This window comes from Corylus avellana, chromosome ca1, assembly GCF_901000735.1.
Source record: "Corylus avellana chromosome ca1, CavTom2PMs-1.0".
In the NCBI taxonomy this organism is placed as follows: Eukaryota; Viridiplantae; Streptophyta; class Magnoliopsida; order Fagales; family Betulaceae; genus Corylus; species Corylus avellana.
This window is the reverse complement of record NC_081541.1, coordinates 31,710,621-31,721,912: the sequence shown is the minus strand read 5'-3', so window position 1 is coordinate 31,721,912 and position 11,292 is coordinate 31,710,621. Positions and strand designations below refer to the sequence as shown.

The window sequence follows — 11,292 nt, the reverse complement described above, 5'->3', positions numbered from 1 at the left end:
TTAATGAGGGATAAAGAACATTAAAAATATTGATTAAATGATTAAATTTACTAATTTTTATCAATTTTTTTTTTTTAAAAAAAAAAATAAGTGATCATTTAATTTGGTAAATGTCATGAGTGCAAAACCTCACTCCATAACCTAATTATAAGTTCAAACGCTTACTCTATAATTTGCTCTTATTTTAGTTAAATATTTAATATATGAAAAAATTACAGTTTACCTTCCCAAAGTTGACAGCGTTTTTCAATTCGAACACCAAAGTTTCAATTTTTACAATCCACCCCTTCAAAGTTTCAAATTTTTGCAATATGACCAATTGTATCCAAAACTTCCCATATTGCCCATAATTTTTTATTTTTTTTTATTTTTTATAAAAAATTAAAAAAAAAAATTGGCCTTTGGCCATCCGGCTATTTTTGCACCCCCCAACTTTGTTTTTTTATTTTATTTTTTTTATTTATATATATATATAAAATAAAAATTATGGGCAATATGAGAATTTTGGGATAATATTGGTCGAATTGAAAACAATTGGAACTTTGTGAGGGTGAATTGCAAAAATTGAAACTTTGGTGTTCGAATTGAAAAATGCTGTCAACTTTAGGGGGGTAAACTGTAATTTTTCCTTAATATATTGAGCATCACTTATTTGAGCTCATAGGTGATAGGTGAACAAGAGTATTGGAGTCCTAATTTAGTTAATAAATTCACTATTTTTCTACTAGCTTAAGCTTTTTGAGATAAGTGATCATTTAACTGATAAGCTAAAGTAAGTATTCATTACAACTATAATTTAATTGAATTAGTCGAAAATAAAGTCTATAAATCTCTTTTTTCTTTAACATATTATATATACATTTTTTTTTTCTAATTAAAAACGGGGAAGTGGTTACAAGGGATGATATTTACAACTCTTGATCTGAAAGGAAAAGAGAGTGGGAGATCCTAAACTACCAAAAACTAAAAATGGGTGGGTTCCCCAACAATATATCTAAAACGAAACAACAGTGTGAAGTTACAAACAAACAGTAGGAAATTGGACAAACATGAAACAGGTGTCCCAGTCCATAGGGACGCAAATAGTGGCAACAGAAGCAAAAGTGGAATAGATTAAGGTGAACCTATCTGAACCCCCATTTGGGAACAACAACCACCTAAAGAAGGCTGAAGTAATAGAAGCAATGTTAGAGTCCGAATAAGGGATTGTAGAAGAGAGAGGTACCAACACTAAATTGGTTACAGTAGTCTCAACCGTGAGACAGCAACCCATAATTTACAAAATATATACACCTTGATCACTTAAAATCTTATTTCAAGAGAGTGGATTATATATATAATGATTGTTAATCTAAAATATGGTGTGCATTTGGGAGTACAATTTTCGTTGCTATAAGTACGATTTTAAACCAAATTGCAAACAATATATCATTTAGAGATGCGTTTTTTAAAAATCGAAGTTTGAAAAAGTAGAAAAAATTACACTTTCAAATTGCAGGTAATGATGTGTGTGTGTGTGATTTTAAAAGCCATATTGTAATTTTATTAAACATTTAACTATGTTTTTAAAAATTGCGATTTAAATAACGTTTTAAAATCGCAAATCCAAACAGATATTCTTAATATAAAATTAAGATATGAGTACTCCTTTAGCTTGAATTAGTAAAAAATAAAGTCTATATATATATATATAATCTATTCACATCTTGATCACTGAAAATCCTATTTAGAGAGAGTGAAGAAATATTTTTTAATCACAATGATTAGCTTAAAATATAACGTTTAAGCCTTGGCTCAAGAGAATATTAAGATAGGAGTACTCTTTAGCCAATATTTTTTTGTAAGAGGTGACACTAAAAGGTCTTTGCAATTGATTCAGTAGAGTAGATAGATATAGAAAATTGTATTACTTTTTATTTTTTCAAATAAATTAAAAGAAAGAGAAACAGAAGAGTTTCACAAACTCCATAAAAAATGAAGTAAAATGTCAAGGTTTCACTTTCAGGTACCTCATCTCGTATAATATTATTTAACAAGTAATGTTACTTATTAAATTATTATATTATTGAATTAAAATAAATTTTTCTATAAATTGAATCAAATAATTTTTTTAATAAATTATTTCATAATAGTGATTTGACAGTCCCAACGAACTATTAAATTAGTCATTGTTTTTAAAAATAAAAATTTTAAAAGTTGGTTGTAACTATTACATTAACATTATGAGATAGTTGTGGGCAGTGACGGAATTAGGGGGACCGTGGTAGGCCCTGCCCCCCACCAATTACTTAGAAAAAATATTTTAAGTAGTAAAAAAAAAAAAAATTTATTTAAAGCCCATTTAAAATTTTTTACTATATATATATATATATATATATATATATATATATTTTAAACTCCCTCTTTTATTTTCATTATTGTTGCCCCCTCCCTCCCGGCAAGCTCAAAACTTTGGTTTTAGCTACGGCTGTGGGATAAAAAATGTTATATATAGTATTACTTCATAACAATTTAATGAGTAATGCTATAAATTATATTTTATCACACAATGCTAACTATATCAATGCCAATTAATTTTTAAATCAATAATTGTTTTTTTTTTTAAAAAAAAAATCTAGCATTACTCAAATGTGATATATATATATATATATATATATATATATACTCCAATTTAATAAATTGAGTGGGAAAAATTTTCTCAACCCAATTCCAAAGAAAAGTTTGTTTGGATAAGAAAAATTTAACTAATTAATTGAAATCAATTATTAGAATTTAAAAAATTGTACAAACATTTGTGCTGGCAAGACGACGACGTAGTGATGGAATTGTTTGGGCCTGCAGGGCCATCACAAGGCCTACTACAAAGGCCAGGAAACACTTTCCATTTTCTCCAGCGGAAAACTAGGCCACACTTTACGCATGCCGGAGAAGATGATCGTCTGCGTCGCCGTCGTCGGTCACCAGGTGCACCCGCCCTCCATTTCTCCTCTCTGATCTCCCTATTTACTTGTCCTCCTCGTGTATCCAATCATAAATCTCATGATTGATGTTGTTTTTGACAGAACAACCCGCTTTACATACAGAGCTTCACCGAGGCAGACGACGCCCTCAAGCTCCACCACATCGTCCACTGCTCTCTCGACGTCGTCGACGAGCGAGGTAATTGAGTATTCCGATCTTGTCCACGATCCGCACGGTTCGGCTTCCAGGTTTTCTCGTAAAATTGTTGAGAATCCGAAGAAATCTGAACCATTTGATTGAAAAGAATGATTTTGGATTTTAAGACTTAGAATTGATTTAATTTGAATAATTTATGTTTCGCAGTGAACAATCCGAAGAAATCTGGATCGCCACTGAATGAGACATTTCTGGGTCTGCTGTACCCGACCGAGAATTACAAAGTGTGAGTGTCTTTGTGGGTTGTCGATTATTTTTGATGCACTTTTCAAACGTAGTTATTATGAATTTGATTGTAAGAAAAATGTGTTTTTGCTTACAAGAGCCTAGTGTTGTGATTGTGAATGATTTTGTAGATAATGTGTTGTGGTAGGTACGGGTATCTGACTAATACGAAGGTGAAGTTTATCGTGGTGACAACGGATCTAGATGTCAGAGACGCGGATGTTCGAAATGTGAGTATGGTTATGGTTATGGATTGACTTTATCTGGTTCTATAGATAGTGTTTCCTGGGAAATCAGAGTGAATGAGACATTAATTTTGATTTTGAAAGCTTGTGCAATGTGGGTGATGAGAAATTCATTTGATCTAGTATAAATATTATGAATTTAATCATTTAATTAATATTCTAACACTCTCCCTCATGATGGCTCTAACTTTCCCTTAATAAGAGAGGTTCATCACGTGAAATATTTAATTGAAATGAGAGATAAATTTTAGAGTAAGGATTCAAACTCTTGAATAAGAAGAACTAGAGCGTACTGAAGCGTAATTGTTTTCCCTGCTAGAAGTAACATGAATTGGAAAAACTAGAGCTTCAGTGAAGTTTGGATCATGACAAGTGTAAGAAGGTAGCTTTGATGGGTGTGGTATAGAGTACGAAAGTGGATGGTCTTGTTCATCTTGGTGGCAATCAAGGTTATATAATTCTCATCCTCTTTCATCTTAGCCTGCTGCAGTGAAAAAGAATGAGGTCGATATCATTGGACACAAGATAATTCTGTGTCTTCAATACTTTTTGATCTATGCTGCTACCTTGTCAATCCATTGCGTTGAGGGTGCTCACCTGGAAATTTTGTGGCTCCCAGTCTCTCTTTCCATTTTGACTCAACTGGCTAGTCTCTGTTGTCAGTCCTATCATTGGGGTGCTTTCCCGTTACCCAGATATGTTTTGAGTGATACGTTTTTGACACGTTGTTAACCTGGGCATGTTCCCTAGTACAAGGGTTATGGTGACACAATCTTGATCTGGTTTACTGTTTTGCATGGGCTGTGAGGTTGTGAAGCGTCTTTGCAGCTTTGCTGCCTCAAGCAGGAGAAATCGATTGTGGCCTTTGAGTCGTGATATGTATGAAATTATCTTATCTAAATGTAATTGGTTGTAATGGATCGATGCAGCTTTTTTCTGGCTAAATTCTTGTCTAGAGAATGAGACTGTGGATATAATATTGTAAATATCACCATCTCCATTTGATTAAAGCATCGGTTGAGGAGAAATGAACATGTCTTAGTCATGTGGCCTAGGTTGATCATACATAACCTGGGATCTTCCACTTAATCAATTGTATGTTTTCTTGTCATTGTGATTCACTTTCAAAAATGTAGGTAGTTGCACTTTTTTATTTTATGATACTTTAGGCGATATGCAAGCAAACTTCTGTGTAGTACATGTTTATATGACTTGTTTGATATATCCATTTATAAATCTTTGGTTTTCCTGCCTCATCATCCACTTATTCCATAATGTAGTGGTTGCCACTTTTTTGCTTGCTTAAACTATTTTTCTGAATAATATCCTTGCGAATCATATTTGCTGCTGCTACTTTTTTAATTATTACAGTTTTCATCTGCAACATTCTTTGAATAGCATCTCGTACTTGGTCCTGATTTCACATTTTTGTGCAAATGCTGTACAGTTTTTCAGGAGGTTCCATGCTGCATATGTAGATGCGGTTTCAAACCCATTTCATGTGCCAGGTAAAAAAATAACGTCCAGAACTTTTGCAGAAAGAGTCAGCACCATAGTCAAATCATTCGGGTTGAGTTCAGCTGGGTGAATGACTGCCGCCCGCCAGCAGAAACTAAACCTTTATGAACTTCCTTTTGTAAAACTTGTTGAATATGTTGTGTTTCTTTTGCACTGCTTTTGTTTTCTTCTAGGAGATTGATTTAGGTAAAGCTCATTCATGTGAATCTTGGGAAATTTTTGAAAGATTATAGCATTTATCTTTCTATAGAACTTCGTTTTTAAGTTGTACTGAAGATAGAAACAAGTGATCTTGTTATTTCTTGTTACCTTGCAGGTAGAAATTCTACTTTTTTCAATTAATTTTGTTTATAACATTTGCCTTAATCTGCTTTCAGAGAAATAGTGCAGTTTAATGTTGCTTAGTGGGAAGTGAACCCATTGGGTCCAACTAATACGTATAAAATCATGTCAGGAGTTTCCAAAACCTGATTTTTTCAGTTTCTGAAACCATTAACATTGTCTGTAGTTGAATTTTATATTGTTCTCCAAGGGAATGCCACAATATCAGGGAGGATTCCATATCTGGTTGGTGCGACTTTTCTAAGGACAATTAAACTGGAGGGAGATAAATGCCCTGAAACTGAATTATGGATTCCCGGTCTTGTCTCAGACAGTAATCCCCTTTTGCTAAGTGGACCTTGTAAATTGTAATGGTACGACTAAAAGGCATGCCAATAGATACGGGAGTGCTCTAATTTGGCGCCACAGCCTAACTCCATTTTAAGCTTTTGACAAATTAAATTTGAATGAGTAAAAAAACTTATATTTTTATTCTACAATTATCGTTTATTCCATAACTATCCACATAATTATCCGCAATATTCTCGTAACAATCCAACCAATCATTGAATCAAGCCTTAATAAAAAAAATAAAAATAAAAATCAAAAGTTAGTTAAAACTATCGTATCAGTATTATAAGATAATTGCGAATTAAAAAATGTAATCTCTAACATTTTATTTTTTTCAAATTTTTTCTTAACAATGACTAATTTAGGAGTCAATTAGATACGTCATGTCAGGTTGATATAATAGCTATAGGATAGAAATAAAGTTTCTAGCATTACTCTTTTTAAACTGCTTATAGTTCCAAAGAATCAATCATTCCCTATTGTCTCTTAAAAGAGTCCAGCTTACTATACCAATCACTGTTTCATAAACTCCAAATAATAAGCAAATTGTCATTTAAGAAAGAGACATGTAAGACAATCATCTTTAAACCATCTTTTTTTACAAATTCAATAAATCATTAGATCTGTGGACTCATGTGGACTTTACATAAATTCCATGGTAGATTCATCCAGTCACTATAGATATAATTAAAAGATAATTGAAAAATGAATGAATTCTTTCATTTCTCATTAAGAAATATATGGAATACATGTTTCATTGCACAATCACTGTTTTTCGATTGTACAGGCAACACTTTAATAGGTAGAATAAAGAAAATTAGTAGAACCACTTTGATTTGCACATCTGCAAACGACCACCTAGCAAGCCATGGTTTTACAGAAATTCCTCTCAAACTTCGCAAAGAATTTTAAACCAGAACCTGACCATTTTTGTAAATGAAAGGGAACACACAAAAGAAGCAGACAGCATTGACCAACCCACAATAGGCAGGCTAAAGAAATAAACGTTCCTTCTCTGCCTAGAGAGAGTAGAACAACAAAATATTCAAAGGGGAACAGATGGAACTTCAGAATATCATTCAATGTGATGAAAGAACTATCGGTCAGATTTAAAACAATAACCTATGACATAACCTTGATTAAAAGAAAGGCTAATGACAGTCAAAAAACCAGTAAATGGAAACAACTTGCCAGGGAATTTCAAAGCAATGGGAAAACTTGATGGAAAGCATAAAGTGCCTTTTGCAGATCACTACACAATCAGAACTCATCATCGTCCTCCTCAGCAATGTGCTTTGCAAGCTCTTGCTCTTGCTGTTGTCTCTCCCTCCTCTTCTCTGCACTTTCTTTCTCTTTATGGGAGTTTGGTGGAAATCGAAGAGCACGCACTGCCTCATTGTGCATATTGAGGCAGAAAGCAATCCTCGAGTTAAATGCAAATTGAGGCTCATTTGTAGAGTAGATGTCCCCAGTCTCTTTTGATACCATCCATCCATTTTCATGATCTATTGTGGCATCAATTGCACCATCTCGGATTGCCTTTGATACAATACTCTCAGCATCGGCAACAGGGTTTGCAGAGTCCAATCTCAACTTCTTTGCAACATCAGCTAGAGAGATGCGGGAATAAGATATACTGATGTTGCGTAAGCCGGTCCTTATGACATTGTGCCGCAGCCTAACAATCAAATTGTGCGTACGGTCTGAATTGAAAGTACTTGAGAACTTATCAGCCACATTTCTGAAAAGCTCCAGATCACCAATGCGCACAGCCTGAAAAAACACATTGTCTTTCTCAATACTAGCAGCAAAAGCTGGGGAACCTAAGGATTTGATCTCTAAGAGGCTCATGCCTGACAGAGTTAAGTGTCACACTAGTAATTATTAAAATAAATTCACAATTTGGAAAAAACTGGAGTCTCAGTTTAGCCGAATTCTGCATTTTATGGTGATCAAATTTATAAGATAATGCATTCTGAGCTTACATCACAATGAAGAAAACATCAAGGGTATTCTCAGAACCATTCTATCATAAAATTACCATTTCTCTAACCTTTTTCTTTATTGTGCTATTAGCGTTCGGATGGATCAGGATCTGAGTTTGCTTGATCTAAATCAGATTAAGATTATTCTATAACCAAAAATAATTTCTAATGATGAGAATTCAACTTTCGATTAGTGTAAAATTTGGATTTCGATTTGGTTTTATATTTTATTCAGATCCAAATTAAGCAATGTTTTTAAAGTGCCAGGCTGTTCTGAACTTGGGGACTCAGGAATATATTATTGGAACTTGGATGTCATCGTATCTGCATTCTGTACCAAGTCCACCCTATTGACAGCACCCATTCTCTATGGAAAAAATAAAATGAATGACTAAAGTATGGGAATATCTAGACTTACATTTGTCAATTCAAAGTATGGCCTCAAAGCCTTCTCCATGCCTTTCTGCATAAACACAGTCCTCTCAGGGATTTCACCTAGCAGTAAACGAACAATGACTGCCCACTTGTTGCATTGAACTCGAAAACCAAGTGCTGAAACAGGGGCTTTCCGAGCAGCTTGCAGGAGGGATTCTTTTGCATCTGTATACTCCAGCTGAATTGTCCTGATCTTTCCTAGGTAAAAGAGGTAGCGGCAGAACTGCAAAAGAACAACTGGTGTCAGAAATGCTGCTTATAAGTACTTTAAAAAAGAAGTCAGGCCTCTGGTCGACAGGGCCATAGTAAGTGCTCCATCAGTGAGATCGGAAACTAAACAACTCTCCACCCTCACACCAAAAATAAATAAATAAAAAACAGCGCCTTCACTATTATAAGCAAATTTTCTATAGCAATTGGATCTTGATCATTGATGCTTTGTTTGAAAAATACCAAGTTTCCACTAAAGTTTTTTTTTCCAGTTCCTTAAAGTTTATTGTAATTAACTTTGATCCAAAAGTAAGTATTTATTAAAGACCACTGATGGGATCTCTAGGAAGTAGAATGAAGGACGGAACACAAAAATTAACATGCATGCCAAAGACGTCACACATAAGCTATGTCATGCCATGTTTACTATCTCTAGATTAATTGTTAAACCTTGCTGAATAAGTATAACTGCCACTGAACTGAATCCTAAAAACTAAATACTAGTGTTGCAGATATGCAATTAGCCTCCCACAAAAACTGAACCACATTGTAAACATGTTAGAGGTCCCCTAAAGTATAATGGGCATATAGCTATATAGTATAGACAATTGAGATTTACCTGCTGATTTGAATGGGCTTCAAATCGAGGTGCCTTGGACCTAAGCTTCTCTGCTTGATCATATAAGTTGTAATGAAGGTAGTTTCGAAGTAGAAGGTTAAGAAGTGTTTCCTGCATCACGCCAAATTCCAGATATAAGAAAGTGATAACATAAATACACATGACCCTACAGTTGAAGATTTACCTGACCCAACTCGTCATGGCGCAAGGTTGCAATCCGGTGGAGGGCGAGGAGGTTACTGTTAATGCATGAGTGCACAAATTAGTTATACAATGGATCAGTTTAAGTGAGACACAAGATCATTCAATCCAATACATCTTTGGCTGACTGATACAGACAGAACATTAATCGATGAGGATCAAGTAGTCAAGACAAAAGAAAACTAACCCTCTAATTTCAGCAAGGTCCCCTGTGAGTTCATAGCTAAGAGAGTAATAGAAGTAGAGCCTGGATGCTAGCACATCGACAGTTCTCCTATTCACATTTTTCAATCGGGCAATGCTTGCCGAGGCACAAGCTTTAGCCTGAAAGAACAATGTGATGTTAAAACCATCTTGAGTGCAGTGGGGGGAAAAGCTTAAGAAAAAAGATTTTGATCTATTTATATTACCTCATTGTATCTCTTCTGATCAATCAGAAATATTAGCACAAGCAAATAGCAGTAAACCTCCAGCTCAGGCAAGGAGTGCTTTGCAGGAGTTTGAATCGCAGATGTTGCAGTGTCAACATCCATGTCATGTTCATCTTCCTGTAACCAATCTTTACAAGTTCTAGTGCTTGAAAGCATCACAAAAGTTCAAAATTACGAATATAATGAATTAAGAACACATCTCTTGTGCTTTGCCCCCTCGGTAGAATGAAGGGAGACAATACTTGATACAATATTGCAGGGATTAGCGTATCAGGTGTAATGTCTAGATCATAAGGTCATGCAAAATAGCCAACTCCCAATTTACCCAAGTAACCTACTCTTACCAATACCTTTATACTCAGGTTTTTACTCAAAAACATTACAAATCATTCCATGAATGACTACAAAATTTAGAGAGAACATGAACTTCAAAAGGAACCAACAAACTCACAAGTCCTCCAAAATTTTACCTTGGGAAGATACGAGGACAAGCGACTGTGCAACTCAGATCCTGGGGTCAGAGTGAAATTGAGGAACGCAGAGAGCACCTGCGCATTCAGCTTCTGCCTCAGTGCCAAGGTGAGCCGGACCACCCGCACAATGCGGCGAACCTCACGGGCATACGCACCAGTCTCAATGAGAGATGCAATCTCCTTCAAATCTGGAAAACATACCCATCACACTGAATTCCAAAATACCAAACCAAATATTCAATCTTGAATACGCAAATCCCAGTACGAGCTACGGAATCAAAACCCAGATAACCAATTTCAGAAAATCAACAACAGTGATTACAATTCAACAAATTAAATCTCTTTCAAATCTGATACACACCCTAACCCCGATTTCGAAAATCACCAAAGATTCAAATTTAACACAATTCCCAATATATGAGCAAAACAATCAAAACCCAGATAACGAATATATGCGCAAAACAATCCAAATTTGGCAACAGCGAATAAAATTTACAGCAATCTCCTTCAAATCTGAAACACATTCACAACACCGATTTCGAAAATCGCACCATTCAAAATTTAACACGCAATTCCCAATGTACGAGCAAAACAATCAAAACCCAGATAACCAATTTAAAAAATTTAACAACAGTGATTGAAATTTAGATAGCAAAATGGAAAAAAAAAAAAAAAAATTAAAGAATTGGGCTATATATATATAACTACATATATATACACCACACATACACGTAATTGTATGTAGAGGAAGATCTTACGGTGTAGAGTTGAGGGAGGAGAGGAAGAAGCGGAGTTGGAGGGAGCTGGAAGCTCCTTCATCTCTACGTCTTGCGTCATCTCGAAGAGGCTGTGCCAAAATTGTGTTCACACACACAAATTTCAGTGAAAATTCGTGAATGGGGAAAGCGAAAAAAGAGTTGAAAACAGTGAGAGTTCGGGGGAATCGACCTTGAACTGGGCTTGAGCTAGGGTTTCGCCTACTTCTTTGGCACTGCAAGTCACCTAGAGAGAGAGAGAGAATGACTGGAGAAGAAGAAAGAGACAGGGAAAAGTTAAAACGACGACGCTCTTAAATATTGAAAGGTTTTCCGTCACATAAAT

At 34.9% G+C, this 11,292-nt stretch overlaps 2 protein-coding genes across 2 annotated transcripts; one reads left to right on the top strand and one right to left on the bottom strand.

Moving 5' to 3' along the window:
* The first annotated feature begins 2,860 nt into the window (after positions 1-2,860).
* On the top strand, positions 2,861-5,644 carry LOC132164930 (uncharacterized). Its single transcript, XM_059575456.1, has 5 exons — positions 2,861-2,964; positions 3,063-3,159; positions 3,325-3,403; positions 3,551-3,632; positions 5,095-5,644. The coding sequence occupies exons 1-5, from the start codon at positions 2,920-2,922 to the stop codon at positions 5,233-5,235; spliced, it is 444 nt and encodes a 147-aa protein (XP_059431439.1). The 5' UTR covers positions 2,861-2,919; the 3' UTR covers positions 5,236-5,644.
* An 899-nt stretch (positions 5,645-6,543) lies between these two features.
* Positions 6,544-11,247, bottom strand: LOC132166094 (probable 26S proteasome non-ATPase regulatory subunit 3). Its single transcript, XM_059576855.1, has 9 exons — positions 11,140-11,247; positions 10,950-11,038; positions 10,189-10,379; positions 9,698-9,835; positions 9,475-9,611; positions 9,271-9,325; positions 9,087-9,197; positions 8,241-8,480; positions 6,544-7,610 (listed from the first exon to the last, which is right to left on the bottom strand). Exons 2-9 carry the CDS (start codon positions 11,026-11,028, stop codon positions 7,098-7,100), a joined length of 1,464 nt encoding a protein of 487 aa, XP_059432838.1. The 5' UTR covers positions 11,029-11,038; positions 11,140-11,247; the 3' UTR covers positions 6,544-7,097.
* Between the last annotated feature and the right edge of the window lie 45 nt (positions 11,248-11,292).